General features: G+C 32.6%; 1 protein-coding gene across 1 annotated transcript in view; it reads left to right on the top strand.

The window, feature by feature from the left end:
- The window catches only part of Lrp1b (low density lipoprotein receptor-related protein 1B), a 1,427,040-nt gene that overhangs the window by 827,342 nt on the left and 578,085 nt on the right, over window positions 1-21,613 (top strand). Inside the window, exons 28-29 of the mRNA XM_013517439.1 lie at window positions 8,132-8,263; window positions 9,621-9,848. Of these exons, the coding sequence (XP_013372893.1) occupies window positions 8,132-8,263; window positions 9,621-9,848 (360 nt within the window). The remainder of the gene's footprint in view (window positions 1-8,131; window positions 8,264-9,620; window positions 9,849-21,613) is intronic.

Below are 21,613 nucleotides of genomic sequence, written 5' to 3'. Positions count from 1 at the left end.
GCATTATGAAATATTACTCTTTGTGAAAGTTTTCTTAAGCCATTTAAGAAAGGACTCATAGGTCAGTGTTAGCCTTTTGGCCAGAATTTGCTGAAAACTGGTTAAAAGAGTGTGGACTGGACCTGGAGTTTTTGTAATCATTCCATTGTAGATTGAAGACAGAAAAGGTGGAGGAGATCTCTTACGACTATGTAAGTCAGAAAATGAGGAAAAGGCAAGGAAAAGGGAAGGATAGGTCCTTGGAAGATACCAGTACAAAGAGGAGGGCAAAGAAGAATGTTGTGGGAAAAGGGACCAAAAGATTACAGAATCATAAGACAGCATAATCACCAAAACTAAGGGTAAAGTTTCAAGACGACATTGGCCAATAATAACTCTTGCAGAGCCAGCACGAGAGATAAAAACACAAATGTCATCTTTGTCTACCCGGAGACAGTTCAACAATAATTTTAGTGGGAGCAATTTCAGTGCCTTTTTTACATATAATGTAGGGATCCTACATGTGCCTTAGATTAAAGTATTAATTTAGAATATTTTCACTAAAATAAATCTATTAAACTAGAATTATATTGTTAATAACAAAAGAAATTAAAAAATGGAACCTTCAAGCAATCAACTTAGGAGACATAGTAAAAACACACTGTTTGGTTTCAAATTTCAGCTTTGTCATTTCTTGATTTAATACCTTTCTTTTGCTGTAAAATGGAATTAGTACAAAAATTAAATGCAAAAGTCTCTTTAAAGTACTTAAAGCATACTTGGCAAATACTAAGGATGCTGTTAAATAAATAATAGATGATAGAATAGATTATAGATAAATAAATAGATCAATAGACAGACAGATAGATTAGATAGATAGATAGATAGATAGATAGATAGATAGAGAGATAGATAGAGAGATAATTATTCACAAAGTCTTCTGTGTATTTTGTTATAACTTACAGCATCAAAGGTAAAACTAAACCTCCTGGTCGTGAAGAGATGTATGTAAACTTAGCAGAAGGATAACTATCTTCTTAAAATATGTGTACTCTCTCATTCAGCAATTTTGCCATTCTTTCCCTATATTCACTCAATCGAAAGGTGTTTTCTTAATCACATTTTGCATTGGGATTTAAAAAATAGAGGGCTGAATATTCTCAGGGATCTGGAAGGACTCCACTATTCTGTGTTTTTGTTTTGTTTTGTTTTGTTTTGTTTTGTTTTGTCCATTTCTTTATTTGCTCTGATTAGAATTTTGAAATAGTTCATGAATGTGACTGTCACATTAAATATAGAATATTTCAAAGTCTTTCTTTGAAACATTCATCAGTTATAAGATGTTTGTAATTCTTGAAGAAACTTCTATCTGAAAATAATTCATTTGAAAGAGAACCTAAGTATTGTTGATAAAAATAGTACTATTTGACAAGGAAAAATTTATTTTACTGTTAAGACAATCTACTTACTCAACTCTCTTTTTCTGATTGGATCTTAAAAGCAACAGCTACTCACTTTTTCGATAATATTAATGTGACAATACTCTTTGGAGAAACAAAACAAAATCTATTAATGAAAGAGAATAGGGAGATAGTGAGGAATTTCTCCTCTATACAATAATTAGAATAAATATTATAAACCTACTTACCCACTAAACTGTGCTAACTAAATTGTAGGCTTTCCTAATATATTGCCTTTTCATTAAAATGATTTAAGTGCCTCTAAATGCATCTAAATATCTCTAAAAAAATTAAGGTTTTCTTAACAATATTTATAGGAAAACAGTTTGTTGGTATGCAAAAAAAATCGAGATTCTAAGATTATTTCTAATATTGCTCCTTAGCGTAAAAACTATATCACTTGTGAAATCTGGAGGATGAATGATTTCATAAAATGATTTAAACATATTCAATTATAATTATAAATAATAGTATTTATATGATTAATAGAAGTCTTTTCCAAACCCTCCTAAGAAATACTCTCAAAATTATATTGCAGTATGGTGAAGGGGAATCTAATCTTTGGAGGTTAGTTAGATTGTTCACTGCTATAGTTTCTTTTAAGATTTAAGCAGCTGTTATACCAATCATTTATCTGTTTTCTCCTTTCTCATGTATACCATGTATAGATACAATGTGTGATCAACCTTATACAGTATTAACTCCTAAAATAGTGTTCTTCCCACACTAATAATGTATCACTGTCCTTTCCTTCCCTTTCTTCTCCTTTTCTTTCTGTTTCTTGTCCTTGTTCTTTATTCCTTTTCCTTTTCCTTTCTCTGTTTGTTTTGTTCTGTCTGTTCTTTTTCCAACTCTAGCGGTAGAACTCAGTGACTCGTGCTTACTGAGAAAATGCTTTACCAGTGGACCATATTCCTGGCCCCCTATTTCATGAAATCATGTACTATCACTAGGAGATTTATTCAATCTGATATATACTGACATTGTAGTGCTGGAAACTTCTTTGACAGGAATGCTTTCAAAGCATATAGTAAGTGAGATAAATAATAAGCAAAGTAAAATACCAAAAAAAGACATGTCACCTTTTTAGAATTACTGAAAGTTTACTGATATTTTGGCATTTACTTTACCTTTAATACCAAACTACATATTCACATTCATCCTTTACGGAAAACTTTGTGCAAATAAATGGCAATAGTATTTTGGCTTTAAATATTATCACTGTATAATACAGAAATCTGTGCATGATCAGGTAAAAGTTTTAGTCATTTTTATAATTCATAAAACTACAGTATAAAATGAATCCATAAAATATGACATAATTCAAGACTATAGCTGCTATGTACATACCATTGCTGGAATCTGGTGAAATTAAAGTAATAAGAATATCCTTTTTTGCATATGTTACACTAAAGTATATATTTTAAATAAGAAATTGGCTGGGGATGTAGCTCAATGGTAGAGCAAAACTGACATGTGTAAGGCTCCTGGTTTGCTTGCCAAAATCCTGCCCCCCAGATAAAAGATAAATAAATAAACAAATCAGGAATTCATTCAAGTTCTGCAATATCAATATTGAAACTGTCATTTGACAATGTTTGTCAAATGAAATTAAGGTTAGGTTTTAATGGCTAGGTACTTCTGTAAACCTTTTAAGGCGATGAAATGCTTTTCTAAGGAAAATTAGCAATATACTAAGTCACTTCATTATATTAGTAATTATCTTTGTACCAGTTAAGTTCATTCATGGGATAAATATTGTTTACTATCAAAAATGACTGGGTTAGAAGGAGAGAAACATTCCTCTCATTTAACAAATTGGATCCTGGCATTCTTCTTGAACATAAAATTTTTGAGTAATTAAATATCATATATATTTTATACTGCATCAACAGTAGCATATATTTTATTTGAATTTACTGGGTAAAATAATTGCTTGGATTAACGGTGCTTAATTTTTGCTGATGAGAAATGGATAGTAATTAAACATCATTTGCATGAAATGTGAAATTATCTTTAATGATACTGTTTTCTTCACAGAGTTCACATCAGTCTCCTGTGATTGCACAATTAACATTTGGTTCTTCTGTAAAAATATTGTATTTGTGCATTGCTGCATATTTTCACTTGTCCCCATTATGTGCATTAGATTAATTCACTTTTCAGTTTTTTAGGTTACTGCCATTTAAGCACATACTCATATATATTTATGAGTAGACATTAGTCAAAAAAATCATTAAAACGAAGACAATAATCTGTCCCATAGAAATTTTAAGAAAAAATAATGTGTACATATATGTCATAGTTTTTGCAGCCTAACACATAGCTACAGGTAATAATGTGTAGCCATCAGCCTACATTCAGCCTCTCTCTACTTTGTCAATAAAGTTTTATTTGAACACAAGGCACCTGTTCATTCACCTCTTGCCTTATGACTGCATTTTTCCTAAGGTAGCAGAGTTGATAAATTGTTATTAAATGCATGAAGCCTACTAGTGTGAAAATATTTACTTCTGGCCTTTACAGAAAAAGCCGTGCCAATCACTGGGTTTAGTTAGAGAGAACAGTGTTGACTGATATAAAACAGGAATATATCTCTCAAAATGGAACATAATAGCATAAGCCCAGGATTCAGCTCAGTGGTAGAGCATTTGCTTAGTATGCATGAGGTTCAAGGCCCCGCATCAAAAATAAGTAAGTAAAGTAAATGCCAAGAAAATAGTATGGTATAGAATAAATTATATAATGGTTTATAATGTCAATAATTAAAACTACTGCTTATTCATTGAATAAATCAACAACTTTGGCCTCATTAGAAAATGTCTCAGGGAGAAAAATGATTTGAGCTGGATTGTGAAGAATGTAATATAATGTATATCAATATAAATATAATGTCAGTGGAATTCTAAAAGAAAAGCATATCAGGTGTAGGTGGAAAAGGTGAAGCTATGGATACTCAGATATTAAGGAACAGTCCATTTTGTAGTGTGCATGACATATATCTAGAAAGAAATTGGCAGATAAAGCTGGAAAATAGGCTAGTATCTTAGACAGAATGCTGTATTTGAAGACATACCATAGACTACCAGTTATAAAGCTATAGCCAGTATTCAAATGTGAGAAAATAAACTTTATGTTGGAGGAGACAAATGGTAAAAAGTGAAAAGGACACACTTAGTAAGGAAAGTCAGATAATAATTGACAAACGATAATTATGGTAGTAAAAGAAAAGTGAAAAAATGCTTCAATTGTTAAATTTTGTTTATTTGGAAGAAAGACTGATTTCTTTAATGAAAAATGAAATAATGGAAGAGATCAAAAGCTGGAGTGTAAGTAGAAGTAGGAGGTAGAGCAGTCTGACTACTACCAAGGAGTATAGTAGACAAGGTAAGAGACACGGCCGAGCCTTTATAAAGTGGACGGTAGGAAACCACCTAAAAGGGTTAGGCACATCAGATTCATGTTTAAGCCTGCACTGTAGAAAGACGATTGAATGTAGCAAGTATAAATCACAGGACTAGTTAGAAGTTTACTGCAACAATCCATACAGATGATGGGGAGAATCTAAACTGAGCCAGTGACTATGGATTCAGAAAATATATGGTTAAAATATAACATCTTAAGCCCTTAGATGTGAGAACTTTGTCTTGTCTACTCTTATGCTTCATTTTTTTTCATAGTGCTTGGAAGACGTAAGCACTCTGTGAATATTTGTACAATACAAAAATAAAAGATGGAGTGTGTTAGAAATATCTTTAGGGTTCTTTGGTCACTGGGAATTCAGACAATGCGAATCATCAGTGAACCCAGGCTTCACAACTGTATTTAACACATCAAGATTACTGATTATGGTCCATTCATTTAACAGCTTTTCCCATCTCTTTGGTATAAACAAACCATAGTCTTGTAGGAGTTTGCAATCTCCTACAAAATCCAATAGTGGATTTTTCAGTAGTGTTTCTCATGGAATAATCAATTGCTTTCTATCAAGGTTTGGTAAACTTTTTCTGTACATAACTCAATAATAAATATTTTAAGCCTTCTGCTTTCTGATGAAACTGTCCAACTTTGCTATTGTAGTATGGAAGTAATCATAGAATATCAGCAGACTCATGTACATAAATATTCTGGTCAAACATTTACAAAACAGTCAGTTAACCTACTTTGGTTCAGGGATCTCCATCTGTAACTCCCTACCTTAGGTTAAAATTTGAGTATTATGAACCAAATTCTTTAATTTAATATTGAAAATAAATAACTGTTAAATGCATAATTAGAAAAATATTTTAGAAGCTTTCACAATATTATTTTACAGTAAGAAGAGACAAAAGCAGAAGGTTAAGGTTCTTTGTGGATTTTCCAAGCTGTGAAGCACAAAGTATTGTGAATTATACATTATAGTGTTATCACTAATACAGATTCTAGACTACAAAGTCAATATACTTTTTCTGTGTATATAGAGATTAATATCCTTTATTGAAAAGAAGTATTTCATCATAGTTATAGGATAAGAAAAGCGAGTGTGATTCTGAGCTAAAAATAATGACGTACAAAGTGAAGTCCAAGAATCCCCCATTGGATTGTCATGAGATTTCTTTTAATTTCCCTAAAAGAAATAATTTTCTACCTCAAAGTTTTCAAGTAAACTTCTTCTCCTCTCCTTTGTTCCTTTTTTAATTTATTTTTTTCTTATTCTCTCTCTTTTTTTATGTAAGAGTGGGGAATTTTGAGTTTTCTCTTTCCACCCAGCACACTGGATGAAATTGATCTAGTATTTATTTAACAGTTCCCTAACATTGAGAATTTTCATACCTACTCTCTTTCTTCTTAACACCGTGATTCCTTAGGGACTCCGGTTGTTACAGATGTAGTCAGTTAGCTAAGAAGAGCAGGATATAGAGTGTGTGATAGAAGAACTTGCACTTAGAAATCTCCAGGACAGTGATTTCTTCTCTCTAACATGTTTTGCTCCTAATGTACTTTTTTAAGAGAATGGGTTGTGGGGCTAGGAATTTAGCTCAGCAGCACAATGCCCGCCTGGCAAGCGTGAGGTCCTGAGTTCGATTCCCAGTACTGGAAACAACCCCCCTCAAAAAAAAAAGACTAAAAAAAGACAGAGAGAGAGAGAGAGAGAGAGAGAGAGAGAGAATGGGTTGTTTCTGAGGCTTTCATTTCCTTGTATTTATTTTTAATAAACACAAAAGTATGCAGTACTTTTATCTTCTTGATGTGGGGTGTGCTGAAGGTTGCCAAATCTACCATGAATGTTATGTAATTATATTTACTTGAATTTTAAAATTGTGTTTCAAAACCTCGCAGGGCTAATATTAACTGCTGTAGGAGATGAAAAATGTTTGTTCTCTAGTCACCCTAGATTGATGGCTGAGGCCACTGTAGCAATAGACATTTTAACAAGGAAACCTACACATTTACCTACTACAATTTATTTTTTAACAAGAAGACTTGATGAGAAAAGGAAACTCAAAATCCCTGTGTATTTTTGTAGTAGATTTGATGAAGAGTGGACAGTTCTATTGAAATAGAATAGGCCAAAAGAGGTCAGATGTAATAATAAACTAGGGAAAGTTTAACAAGGTCCATTTGTCCAGGTTCTTTATGGATTTTCCGCTTTGGAGATAAGGGTTCCCCTTTCCTCTGGGTGTTAGGAGGGAACCTCTGACATGAGAAACTGCTTTAGGGAAAGGTCAGAAAATCACTGCTAGATTTTTTGACTTGCTTCAGAAAAGAAAACTGGAGAGAAGGTCAGAGGCCCCTCTATATATGCCATTTTTCAATATATCTAGGTCACATAGTTTGGGATAGCATGTTCTGAACCATGTACAACTGAGAGCAATAGGTCTACCTGTTAGAAAGATACCATTCATTACCTGAAAGCTAAAATATCACTGGTGGGTCAGAATACATAACTCTTTCCTGCTTCAACTTAGTAGCCTAGTTCTGATGATCTTATTCTACTAGGTAGATTCTATAATAAATAAAAGCAATGATAGCAGTGTTGAGCAGTTGAAATTAAAATACCCAAAAGACAGAATGAAAACATGCAAAATTTAATATATCTTCAAAATTTAAATATATCACATGTTATTTACATAAAGTGATATTTAAATATGTATATACAGAGGAAATTTTAGCTACAGAATTAGTTGATACAGAAAAAAATAACAAGTAGTGATTTAATAAAGAAAGAAGGCAGATATTTCTTCAATATGACTCTGATTTGAAGAAGAGCAAACGGCCTGAAGAAAGATTTTATTTGTAACAGCAGTTTACTAGGGAAAATTGTAAGCGTGGTGTGCTCAGGCAGGAGAAGAGTCTACAGCATAGGTTAGGAAAGTACTGCGGTCCACTGGCACTAGATACTACATTCAGTAATTATTCCTGTTTGTGTCTCACACTAAATCCTTAGGAAGTCTGGCTCTACTAAAAATAGGCTGCATTCTATTCATCTTAGCAGAAAAGCAGGGAGTTAGCTTAGCTGCTGTTTTTGAACAAAAAGTGTTTTTAATAATGTAATGGCTGTGTATGGTTGTTTATTACTGGCATATTACTCACCCTAATAATGTAAGAAATGTTGGAAACTACTTGAATCATTAGCAGCATAACCGCTGTTAGCCGGTTTCCTTAATTCACCCGTCCTTCATCACTCTCCATATCTCACTGTGTGATTGCAGCTCCCAATCCTTGCGCAGCCAATGACGGGAGAGGCCCCTGCTCTCACCTGTGCCTGATTAACCACAACAGGACTGCCGCCTGTGCTTGTCCGCACCTGATGAAGCTTGCCTCAGACAAGAAGACCTGCTACGGTACATCTCTTACTGATCCTAAAATTCTCTCAAATCCTGTTAGCTTTTACTCAAAGTAAAGGAGAAGCGGACTTTAACATCTTTAAATACATTTTAGGCACAACTGTTTCAAGCCATTATTGGCAATTCATTTACTTCTGGAGAGATTGACATATTTTTTAAACAAGTGATACTTTGCACTTTCCTATTCAGTAGCGTACTCCTGCTTTCTTGGTACTGTCTGATTTGGTGGGTTAGTAGAATTTATCTCTGCAAAACAGGAAGATTTGTAAGTGAAAGTGCATTATCAGAAAATGATGATTTAAGTACCTGCATAACAAAGAGGTACTTAAACCTCTAATTTCCTGCTCTTACTTTAACATCATTTTGTAGGGAATTATCAGCATAGAGGGGGAAACTGTAGTTAAGTACTTAACTGAGAGATTTGTAGAAAATGTTTCTACTAAACAATGATAAGTGTGTATGAAAGCCAGACAGTGCTTTTAAATTAATAATTTTTGTTTATTTGTAAATCACTTAATTTAAGGGAAGAAATGAAATGTATTCACCAGAAACTATTTTGAGACTTTAGATATACTTACATGATTTTAATTTTATACAATAATAATATATTTTTAAAAAAATAACCCAGAGAGAACAATAAAATGGTCAAATGTTTATAACTCCTATTTTATTTGACCTACTGATTCTTCATAAACCCAGTGCAAGAAAAAATACCTTGGAGCCCTGGTTTTGATGGGAGAAGCAAGGAAAAAAATAATTTAAAGCCATGATTTTTTCTATTTCTCAAGAATATTATTAGAAAAATACTATGCCATTGATTCAAAAATAATTTAATGTGAGGCTTTCTTGTTAAAATTGCAGTATGCAGCGCCTGCCTGGCAAGCGCAAGGTCGTGAGTTTGATTCCCGGTACCCCTCCCCAACTCCCAAAAAGTTGCAGTATGTACAAAAACAAATACAGTTCTTGAACATTTGTAGCACTTATTTTTCTAGCAATATTTGTAGCATTTATGTTTTTTACATGTTTGAAATTCTAAGGTCAAATAAACTACTAATAATTTCCTGGTATTTCTAGCTAACAAAAAATAAGAGCCTTAACTTACAATACAAACCCTGTATCTTTTTTAATGTCCTTGCTTTGTTTTGTTTGTATTTTGCTATTATTTTTTGTACTATTTTCCTTAAAATAAAAACATAGATAAGTCATTCTGCATTATTTTTCATCAAATATTGATTATTATTTTAAAGTATTGAAATGTTTTAAATTATTAAGTTGTAACATTTTAGAATTGCTAGTTTGCTTTAAACTTGATGACAACGTAAGAGAAAAACCTCTCATTTCTATTTTTTTCTAGAAATGAAAAAATTTCTTCTTTATGCAAGGCGCTCTGAAATCAGAGGTGTGGATATTGACAATCCATATTTTAACTTTATCACTGCCTTCACGGTCCCTGATATTGATGATGTTACCGTGATAGACTTTGATGCCTCTGAGGAACGTTTATACTGGACAGATATTAAAACACAAACAATTAAAAGGGCTTTTATTAATGGAACTGGGTTAGAAACCGTTATTTCAAGAGGTAAATATTTGTATGTTACAACTTTTTAAAATGTTTAATTTGTAATAATTATGTGTCTTTTGTATTCTCTGTATTATTCAACTGTATGTTACTAATAGAAAGTTGGAATCGATTATTCTAAAGAGTTATTTACATGCTCTATCCTTTAAATTGTAAAATGCTATAGTTAAACTGCACATATGAGACTGAAAACTATGTTTCTTTTCTGGAGAACAAAAATTTCATGAAAATTTCTTTAAAATTTAGAAATGGCAGATAACCATTTTGAAAAACCTTTCTTATTGCTGAGGAAGATATATTTACTTACATAGGTAGAATATAGAATATTGAAGAGGACTAGTTTGCTTCTTTGAAGTAATCTATTGTGAACTTCCCTTTCTATGTGTTTGTATAAAACCAGACTAGTTACAGGACAGGGAAACTTCTACAAGTTCTCTTTATAGGACAGGGAAACTTCCAAAACATCTTACTGACTTAGTGGGTAAAATAGAAATTAGAGCAGAAATAAAAACTATGTATAAATGTATGGACTCCACTTTACATATTTATCATACACCTATTCTAATATTTGCTTAGTTTTTGTCACTTGTGGAGTCAGTCATAAATTCATTAAATGAGTCTTCATTACCATGAGCACAAAACCAAATAATTTTCTCTTTAAATTTATGCCCTCCAAACTTCAGAGAGATGTTTGGAGAAGAATAGAAGCAAAGGCAATCAGTAACCCATGTTGATTTTTAAACATTTATGCTTTGAAGTCTGCTGAAAATGTAAAATCAAGCAATATTTGAAGAATGACTGACTTCTTAATGAAGACAATATATTTCTTATTGCTTTCATTAAGACATTTTAGGTTAATATTACTAATGGAGCTTATTGACTATACTGGTTATAAGCTTATTTGAATATTTATTTCAAAACTAAGCAAATATTTCCTTCTAGAAAAACTAATGAAATATTTCCTGTGCACAGGGCTTTTAACATGGTTTGGCAGAAAATGTAACCGTGATGGATTAAAGGTCCTTAAACTCCTTAAGAGACTAGTAAAAGGAAAGTCAGATAGTGCTTTAAAAAATCATCAAAGGAGAACATGTTCAAGTAGTGGATTGCAAATGTAAAATACTTCCTAAATGGCCCTGTGAATGGTATAGACTCTAGAGCTAAAGGTGCTACATGTGAAAAAAATATTTTGGAACAATATTCTCAGTTTAACTATGGACTACTATCCAGTACTAATTTGGTTAATTTATCTTTGAGAAAATCACAGACTTACTTTCATTTAGTAGATTCTACATACAAGTATTAACCAAAATTTGAGCAATAATATTTGCTCACTAACAAATAATACATAGGCTACCTAGAATCAATAATTACTAATTCTGTGATTTCATTAAATGTTGGGATTTTTCTGAGACAAGAAATTGAAGAAGAACCGGTGCATAAAGATGTTGTGGAGCACACGATTAGAGAAAGTACCTATGCAAGCTAAAGAAACTGAAGAAATGGAAAGAAAATTTAGCTAGCTTTCTTAAGACAACTTGGTTATTTTTACATTAAGACTCAGAATAAAGAGGCCAGGGGTGTAGTTCAGTGGCAGGGCACCTGCCTGGCAAGCACGAGGTTCTGAGTTTGATTCCTGGTTGAAAAAAAAAGGTTCAAAATGATACAAATCTAGGAAGTGGGTAAGGAAAGATGAGACAAGATAAGCTTTACCTTTGAAAAACATTATGATAATTGTTATATGAGGTAGATATTTCTGTCTTGGAGAGAAGGATGATCAATAGCCACTGGAAGATGAGTTAATTGGCAGTACAGTAGCTCTGGCAAAAGATGGTGGAAGCCTGAATACAGTGAGAAAAACCAGAGATGAAGGAATGTGGACAGACTTTAGAGCAATCAAAGACTACAAATACAAGGGACTTACACAAGTAGGCTTGAGGGTAGAGGAACAGGTGTGGTTGAGGATGACTCCTCTATTTCTGGCTTACTTCACATAGTGCTGTCATTCTCTTTCTTCTGGAGAGCACATAATTTCTTTTTTTTTTTTCAAATTTCTTCTTTAATAGTACCAATTTGCAGTACAATCAGTTCTGATAGGGAGCTGGTATGCGTACATGGCACGTCTTTATTTTTATTTTCCTGTTCCGTTCCCAGTGTCCCCGCTCCTCTTCATCTCTCAGTCCTCTTCCAGTTTGCAAGAGATCTATCTCCCCATTTCCTATCATCTGTCTTTTTTTTTGCTCTTTAGTTTATTTAGACTTTTGAGTTTGTCTAATAAGAGAAGACACGCAATACTTAAGCACGTGTGTTTGATTTATTTCACATAATATTATGATTTCAAAGTGCATTCATTCCTCACAAATGACTCAAATTTACCATTCCTTGTAGCAGACTAATTCTTCATGATGTGTAAATACCACATTTTAAAAATTTATTCATCAGCTGATGAGCATATAGGTCATTTCCAAGAGTTATGTATCATGACTGAGCTGTGCTGCTATAAACCTAGGTGCGTATGGATCACTGTAATATGATGCCTTTAATTCTTTAGGAAGATACCCAGAAGGGGAACAGCTGGTTCAAATGGAATTTCTAATTTTAGTTTTTTTGAGTGATTTTTACAGTGATTTTACTCGTTTATATCCTCACCAATAATATGGAAGCATTCCTTTATCCCTGCAGCCTCTCTGGGCTTTGTTATTAACTGATTTTTTGATGGCAGCCATTCTTTATGGAATCTTGGTGTTGTTGGAAGAGGCATTTCTATAATGACCAGAGATGTTGAGCATTTTTTTTTTCATGTATTAATTGGCCAGTTGTACTTCTGAGATATGTCTATTTATCTCAATTGGCCATTTTTTTTTTTTAGTCTTTTATTGGGGGAGGTCTAATTTTTTGAGTTCTTCATATATTCTACATCTTAGTTCTCTATTTGAAGTATAGCTGGGAATAAAACCTTTTTGTTTCTTTCTGTAGGTTGTGTCTTCCCTCTGTTGGCTGTTTCTTTTGCTGTGCAGAGCATTTGAACTTTATATGATCACATTGTTGACTCTTGATGTTATGTGTACTGTGGATCTGTCCTGTAGCCCTTGCCTTCAAGAGCTTTACCTATTTTATCCTTCATGCATTAATGCTTCTATTTTAACATCTAGATCTTTGATTTATTTTGATTTTGGTTTAGTTCATGGTGAGAGATACTCTTGCTAGATTCAATCTTTTGTATCTATACACCAATTTTCCCTGGACTATTTACTAACCAGACTATCTTGCCTCTGACATGTGTTTCTGTCCCTTTTGCCAAACAAAGATCTGATGAATGAATGTCCTTGGGGGTTATTTCTACATGTTCCATTCTGTTCCATTATCTACAGGTTCTTGTTGATGTTTGGGTTTTTTGGTTTTTTGCTAGTATCATGCTGTTTTTATCACTATAGCTTTGTAATATAATATAAAATTCAGGTTTATGATACCTCCTGCTTTGCTTTAGTTGCCCAGATATATTTTTGCTGTTCTGGGTCTCTTCCAGTTCAACATGAATTTGGAATTATTTCCTCCAGTCCTGTGAGGAATGCTGTTGGTATTTTGACTGGGACTGCATTAAATAAATACATAAAGTTTTGGAAATGTGGCTAGTTTGACAATATTTGTTCTTCCTTTCCAGGAACAAGAGACTTTTTTTTTTTTTTTCTAATGTCATCGTCAATCTTTTTTTTTTGAAGTACTATAGTTTTTGTTGCACAGAATTTTCACTTCCTTGCTTAGGTTAATTCCTAAGTAGTTCATTTTTCTTGCTGCTACTGAGAATAATATCGTTCACCTAATTGTTTTTTCTCAGTGAGTTCATCATTGGTACACCAAAAGCTGTTGATTTTTGTGTGTTGATTTTGTACCCTGGAACATTACTGAGTTGGGTTATTAATTTGGAGTCTTTTCATGGACTTTTATTGGTCTTCTATATAAAGGATCATATCACTTGCAAATAATGACAGTTAGACTGATTCCCTAAACTTATTTGTTTCATTTCTTTCTTTTGCTAGATTGCTCTGCTTACTGTTTTGAGTACTGTATTGCATAGGACTTGTTACAGTGGATATTCTTGCCTTGTTCCTTATTTTAAAGGAAAAGTTCTCAGGTTTGAGGTTGGCAGTAGGTTTGTATTATATGGCTTTTATTAGATTGGGATAAGATCCTTCTACACTTTTTTCAATCATGAATGTATGTTGGATTTTATCAAAGAGTATTTCTGCATCTGTTGGAATAATTATACAGTTTCTATCCTTGCTTCTTTTTACCTGGTATATTACATTTATTGAATTGTGTATGTGAACTATACTTGCATCCCTTGGATAAAGTCTACTTAGGTATGATGTATCATCTTTCAATGATTTGTTGCATTCTGCTTTCCAGTTTCTTATTAAAGATTTTTGCATCTATGCTTACTGAAGAAATTAACACCTAGATTTTTGTTGTTGTTTTGGTTTGGTTTGGTTTTTTTAGTTGAGTCCTGGTCTAGTTTTGGAATCAATGAAATATCAGGTTCCAGAAAAGAGTTTACCAGTATTCCTACTCTTTCAATTTTGTTAATGAGTTTGAAGAGTATTGACATTAGATCTTTCCTAGAATTCATGTATAGTACAGTGTTGATTCCATTGGATCCTGGCTTTTTCTTATCTTTTTATTACTGCTTCGATTTTATTACATGCTATTAGATTATCCAACCCTTGTCTCAGTTTTTGTAGTTAATACATATTTAGGAATGCATCTATTTATTCTGGATTCTCCAGTATATTGGAGCAGAATTTTTTGAAGTAGTTCCTTATTATCTTCTGTATTTTGGCAGTGTCTGTTGTAATTTTGCATGTTTTAGTTCCTAATAGTATCGATGTCTTTTCTTTCTTTTTTTTCTTCCTGGTAAGACTGGCAAAGGGTTAGTCTCATTCTTTTGAAGAACCAAGTCTTCAATTCATTCACTGTGTTTTGTTTTTAGTTTTAATTTCATTAATTATTATATTATTCTGTATAATTTCTGTCCTTGTACTAGATTTGGATTGTTCTTGTTTTTCTACAGCTTTGAATCATTAGGTCTTTTATTTGGGCCCATTGTTCTTTTCTGATGTAGGCATTCACAGCTCACTTCTTTCAGTATGTCCCATAGGTTTGGGTATGTTTTATTGGTATCATCATTACATTCAGGCAACTAATTTCTTCTTTGATTTCTTCTGTAGTTCATTTAGTCAATAACATATTGTTTAATCTACATTTTGCATAATTTCTGTAGGTTTTTACTATCAATTTCTCATTTTACAGTACTGTGATCAGATTATTGGCATGGGATGATTTTTTAAATATTTATTTAATTCTGTATTTATTTAATACAGAATAATGTAATAAATAATAAAATGATAAATACAGTAATTAGTAATAAATACAATAATCTTGTATTCATTTAGTTGTTTTGTATTTAAGTACACATTATGGGATAGTATGAAATCTGTTTTGGAGAAAGTTTCATGTGCTGTTGAAAAGAATGTGTATTCTGTTATTTTGTGGAATACTCTGTAGATACTTACTTTCTTTTTGTTCAAATGTGTCATTCAATTGTAATATTCCTTTGTTATTTTTTTGTCTAGTTACTTTGTCTATTTGTGCTAGAGGATTGTTAAGATCACCCACTTAACAGTAATTTAGTTACTGTTATTTCATGTTTTCTGTGCATGATAGCTCTTAGCCATTGCCTCTGTCCCAATATCCAACCAGCTCCATTAATTTGCTGAGAGGAGGACATAGTTTAGTTGATCTAGCACCAAGTTCTCTGGAAATGGCTTGCAATATTGTTGATGACACAAAGACAAAACAGATATTGGTGTACAGTAAAAACCAATTCATAGCAATAACTATGCCAACCTGGCAATAGCAACGAAATCGGTAATGATAATAGAGCCAAGAACAAACTGGATATTGACATACCATAAAATTAATAAAACCTAGCACTATACCACCCTTAACAATAGAAAAGAAAAAGCTGAAAGAATAACATAGACACAAAGATAAACCAAGTACTGAAATACAGTAAATATTGCTAAAAGCAGCAAGATATCACCTTCCAAGTAGAGAATAATTTAACAATAATAACATCAACTGAGTATCTAGAGATTGATAAAGCTTACTACTAATAGCAGCAAAAATGAAGGGGGTGAAAAGGAAAAATCAAAGAAGTAAAATTTGAAAGTAAAGAAAAAGAAGATGAGCAGGAGGACAGAAATTAGTTCTTATTAAGCAGTGAAAAAATAATAGAATTAGAGAAGGTAACAAAACAAGCAAACAAAAAGCTAAAACAAAACTAAAAAATGGACATGAAAAGAAAGAAAAAAGAAAAAGAAGGAGAAGGAGAAGAAGAAATACCCTCCCATAAAGAAAGACAGAAATGTCGACAAAAAAATACTTCTGTTTTTGAATGAGAGATTTCTTTCCAGGGTTTTCTGTATTACAATCCACTAAATATAGGGTGGGACAGTAAGTCACTAATAAATTCTATTTTTTTTACACTCAAGATTTTGTGTGTGGAAAAATATTACTGGTTCCATTCCCATCCGTGCAGCACCAGGCACTGTATTCTCCACCTAGTTTTATAGCCTGTGGGTTTGTGAGATATCCCCCACACCCTGACACAGTAGCTACTCTATGCATACAGTCTCTGTATCCATACACTTGGCAACCATCCACACCAAGTTGTATCACAATAGCAGAAGGAGAAAGCAAGCAGAGAACTGAATTCTGTGCTGTAGGCAGTGGTGTGCTATAGGCAGTGGTATGAAGGTGTGTGTGTGTGTATGTGTGTGTGTGTGTGTATGTGTGTGTGTAGGGATCAAGTAATTCAATGGATTCAGTACTAGCACTTTCAGACTCACCCCCTTCCAAAAAAAACACACATAATTTGTACCTCCCAGACTGAGTTTAAACTTTTCAGGAGGCCTATGTCTAGCCTGTGCTCTCTCTGTGACTGTCTCTTGTGGGCATCTCCCAGTCACTGTGGAAAAGTGACCTCAGAAACCCTGAAGTGTACTCATGCTATTGTTGTTCTACAACTCAATCTTTTTTTTTTTTACAACTCAATCTTAAGCAATTAACTCATTCCCCAAAAAGCTCCTGATTAAGTACTGCCCAATATGAAAGTGTTACACTGGATTCCTTTTTAAATTGCTGCCTGCCATGCACAGGCAATTACTTTCAGAGTAAAATGACACACACTTTCTGAAGTTTACAATAATCATCATCTTTTCTTGAGGCTATGACTGCTGGCCTCGTTCATTGTTTCTAACTAGAGGTTCTGACCTTCTTTGGGATTATCTTGTAATAGCAGAGACAGGTCCGCCTCCCTGGAACCCAGAGTTAGCATTCCACACTGCTTTATTCTTTTCTCTGCATTGTGCTCAATTTCTCTTTATTCACTATAGTTTCTTGCTTTGCTTTCAGCTCTCTCCTAATTCACAGAGATCTACATCTTTTATTTTCTTTACCAATTTGCTATTTTCCAAGTGTCTTAATTTCAGTTCCTGGAGAAGCTGTATTTTGCTACCATTCTTTGCTCTGCCATTTTTAATTCTCTGAAGTTCCATTGTTAAAAACGGGTATAACTTTCTATTAGCAGCAAAACTTGAGATGACCTTTAGACAGTTAAGCTTTTAAGCTCATTAAAAGATCTCAAATCCCACTAGTAATTGGACTTTATTTTATCCTTTTCATATTTTAGATTCCCTGTGAATGACTCTGTGGATCTTACTCTTACTTCTTGCACGATTGCACTGTTGACCCCTGTATTTTCTCATTTAGCTGTTCTTCCTCTATTGGACTTTTTCTTGAGAGTTTTACTTGCTTATCTAATAAGTCTAAAACTAATGTGAAATAATATTTAAAAATTAGACCCCACATAAATCTACTGCCCCTACCACTTCCCACTATCTTCTTCTCAAGTAGAACATTTTCTGAAGAAAACACAGATGTACTCAGGCTTTCTGTATGAACCTAAGAATTGTTTGCTTGCCTAACCATTCTTTGCATCCTAAAAAACTAAACTCTTTTTAATTTATATTGCCCACACAAGTTAGTTACTCCAAGTGACTTTGAATAAGTACAATATATTATAAAAATAATTGTATGATTAGAGATACATTTCTATATAATTTGACAACTATATGGTTATAGACACACAAAAACACATACATATACATACACACATATATTATTTTCTCATTCACAAAAAACATTAACTTTATTCTAAGAAAATGAGAGTATTCTTGATAGTGGACTGAGATATCTACTCTTCTGTGGTAGTTCATTCTTCTACTTTAGTAACAGGATGGCCCCAATATTCAATTATTTATTTTTGTTGCTTTATTGATTTGATGAGTAAAGCTGTCATTACTTTAATATCATAATTACCTCATTCAATCTTTGCAAATCTATTATAAGGCACAAATTACTTGTAATCTGCAGATGAGAAATCTTAAACTCACAGAAACTATAGCCCTGCCTCAAAGTCAAAGTAAGGAAATGATAGACAGTAATTTGCATTCAGGGCTACATTTTTAAAATTACTGTGATCCCATTACTTTATAATGAAAGAACTTGCTACATTTTCTCAAGTCACTAGGGGTTAATTAAATCAGCCCTGATTTGTCTTTTAAAAGAGTGCCAGAAATTCAGTAGCTATTCTTGAATATACATGTACTGCCCAGAATTATGCTCTATTAGATAATAGAGTGTTCCACAATATTCCAAAGCACCGCTTGACAGTAACACAGTCAAGGGGAAAAAGACATATATCTTAAAATTCTTAATATAAGGCTGAAATAATACAGTTGAACTTTCACTTTTTTATCTATAGTTTCCTTACTTTATTTTACCTATCGTTTATTCTTTGCAAAGTGCTTTGATGTATAAACTGGTCACTACGTTTTTAGATGAGAAAATATTGTGTTTACATTTGTCATTCCAGTAAATAGCAAAACCCTGCATCCTAATTTGGATTCAGGTGTTTGGATTAAAATTTTGTACTCTTTTTTCTTTTAGTATCCCTTTCTTTTATAAATAAAGACTTCAGAAATTTGGAGAAAAGAGATTTACCTATAACAACATGGATGGTGCATGATATCCCCTTTTAGCATTTTCATAATATATACTGAACCGTTTCTGCTAAGATTATCCAGTAGTGTCCCAGTGAAGTACATGCAGGTATTTCTTCCCTTGGCCAAGGATCTTTATTGTTTTATTTTTTCTGAATTATGAGGAAAGTTTGTTGGTAGCTTTATGAATTTCTAGGCCACTACCAATGGAATTTCCTTTTCCTGGAAAGACTCTTTATGTGTCTTATAGGGTGAAATATACATTATTCACTTGAGAAAATTAAGGAAACTCTGGGCAAGTACAGTTGCTTGAACAAAGTATCTTTTAAATAATATGGTAAGTTGCTATCAGAATGAACTGGATTGTTAAGTTTAGTGAAGAAGAAAACTAAAATGGGTAAAAAGATAAAACTTTACAGGTGTAGTGGTTTATTTCTATAAAATAATTCTGTTGTCTTGTATAAAATTAACATCATTATTTGCTTTAATCCAACTGTAAAGATGTAGATCATTTTAATTCCAGATCTTTTTGTCATATCGCTATTATTCAAAGTGCAATTCTTATTAGTTTGAATTTAATTTAACCTATTTCAGAGTAGATATTTGTTTTTGAAATGTTGCTTATACCTGCCAAACAATTATTTTGTTAGACACTATTAAGGGTTCATTCCCTCTGTGATGAAAGATGCCATAGTTTATTATACCCAGTAACAACAGTGGTTGTAAAATGAAAACTATTCTAAAAGTTCCTCCAGAGGGAAAGAAATGAAAAGCCAGTAATAACAGTAAGATCCAGTTATGGAAACAGGGTTTGGATTAAAGTAAAAAGTTTAGATATGAAACCTCTATTATTTTACCCATTTTTAAAAAATTTTTATTCTCACCCAGAAAGTTTTTTAGTGGAAAAATTTCAGTATTTGTGAGGGAAAAAATAAAGAATGGAAGAATGGAAGGAAAGTGTATTCAAAGGTAAATAGAGCAGGTAGTTCCTAATCTCATAGAACCTCACAAGTAGTAAAGCATGAAGTATTAAGAACTGACTAAATATAAGGCTAAATAAAATATGCAATTTAAGAAGCAAATAAACCTCTTCTCAGACAATTAGAAAAGATTACTAAATCTCTCACTGAAGGGGCAATTATCAAATGAGCCCTTAGAAAAGAAAAGGTAGTGAGATCAATCTGGTTGAGGAATGTTTAGGTACAACAATCTAGAATTTTTCAGTTAAAAAGGATCCAGTAATAAAATGTAGCTAGACCTTGCAGAAAGATTAAATTAGAAGGTTAACGTGTTGAGCTGTTTTCGGGGTTTTCTTGTTCATTCTCTCTAGGGAGTAGAAAGCTAATGGTAAGTTTAAAAATGGCTACAGATGACTCAAATACTTTTAAAGGTAAATCCAGTAGAAAATTGGAAGATATATGGCAACATTGGAAATGATAAATAAACATGCAATTAAAAAGTCTGGGAAAGTATTCTAAATGTGAGCAAAAGTTAGACAAGGAAATTGAGAATTATAGAGGAGGTGACAAACACTGAGGAAATAGAAGACATGGAAATTGAGTCTGACGACAGAGAGGTAATGATACCAGATATTTGGAAGGATTGTTTATTGATTCAAGTAAAAATGAAAAGAAATTGCTTCGGCCATTTTCCTAAATCACTAGTAAGTAATTTCTCTCAGAGGAATAAATTACACTTTTATAATATGGAAAGATAAAAATTTGTCAAAATTAACATTTTGCCCCTGTATGTTCTAGGGAAAACTAGATTTGGGATACACACACATGTATAATAAAATTGAAAACACCAAGAAAATAAACAGTAGATTCCTCAGAGTTGAGGAGAAATAAAATTGGTGAGTGCAGCACAGAGGCTCCTGTAGTTATAGGATGTATAATTCTTAGGCTGGATTATTTGTTAATGGACATTTTTAACTGTATACCACATGCTATATATAGTAACCTTCACAAGAATATATAAATTATATATTTTCACACTTCAGCATGCAATGGCAAATGGAATACTTAATAGTATTTATAAATTTTCCTCAAGAAAGCTTTTCAGAAACCTATCAAATTACTCTTTAAAGTTCATTACCAAGACAGAGAAATAATTGCCTAGACACAGAGCTCACTTGAAATTTAAATGGCTGTAATCATATCTGCCCTAAGGAAATATGATATTTGAGATTCCCTACCCGCTTCAAGACAGGTCTGACTTTAGGCAATTCACTTTGTGTCCAGCCTGAAAGTACTGGTGTCATTTCATAGCAAGCAAGAAAGAGAGGATAAACAGAAAGAAAGAAAGAAAAAAGAAAGAAAAATATAGAAAAAAACACCAATTTTACAGGCAGAGAACTGCCATCCAGTCCTTTTTCATTAGTATTTATGTAACTGAACCAATTTGTGTTCCTACTTCCATTCCCGTTTTACCAAAGGTCTTTTTTCATTATGATTTTTCTTTTCCAAAGAATATCCTTTAAAATTCTGTTTGACAGAATGACACCACTGGTGATAATTTCAGACTTCATCTGGAAAATATATTTACTGAGCATTTATTTTTGAAAAATATTTTTTTCAAAATTGTAGTAAAATACATATAATATAAAATGTACCATCTTCTTTTTTTCTTTTTTTTTTTTTT

This window comes from Chinchilla lanigera, unplaced genomic scaffold, assembly GCF_000276665.1.
Source record: "Chinchilla lanigera isolate Chin_1 unplaced genomic scaffold, ChiLan1.0 scaffold00039, whole genome shotgun sequence".
NCBI classification, from domain to species: Eukaryota; Metazoa; Chordata; class Mammalia; order Rodentia; family Chinchillidae; genus Chinchilla; species Chinchilla lanigera.
This window is presented reverse-complemented; position numbering and strand designations above follow the sequence as displayed.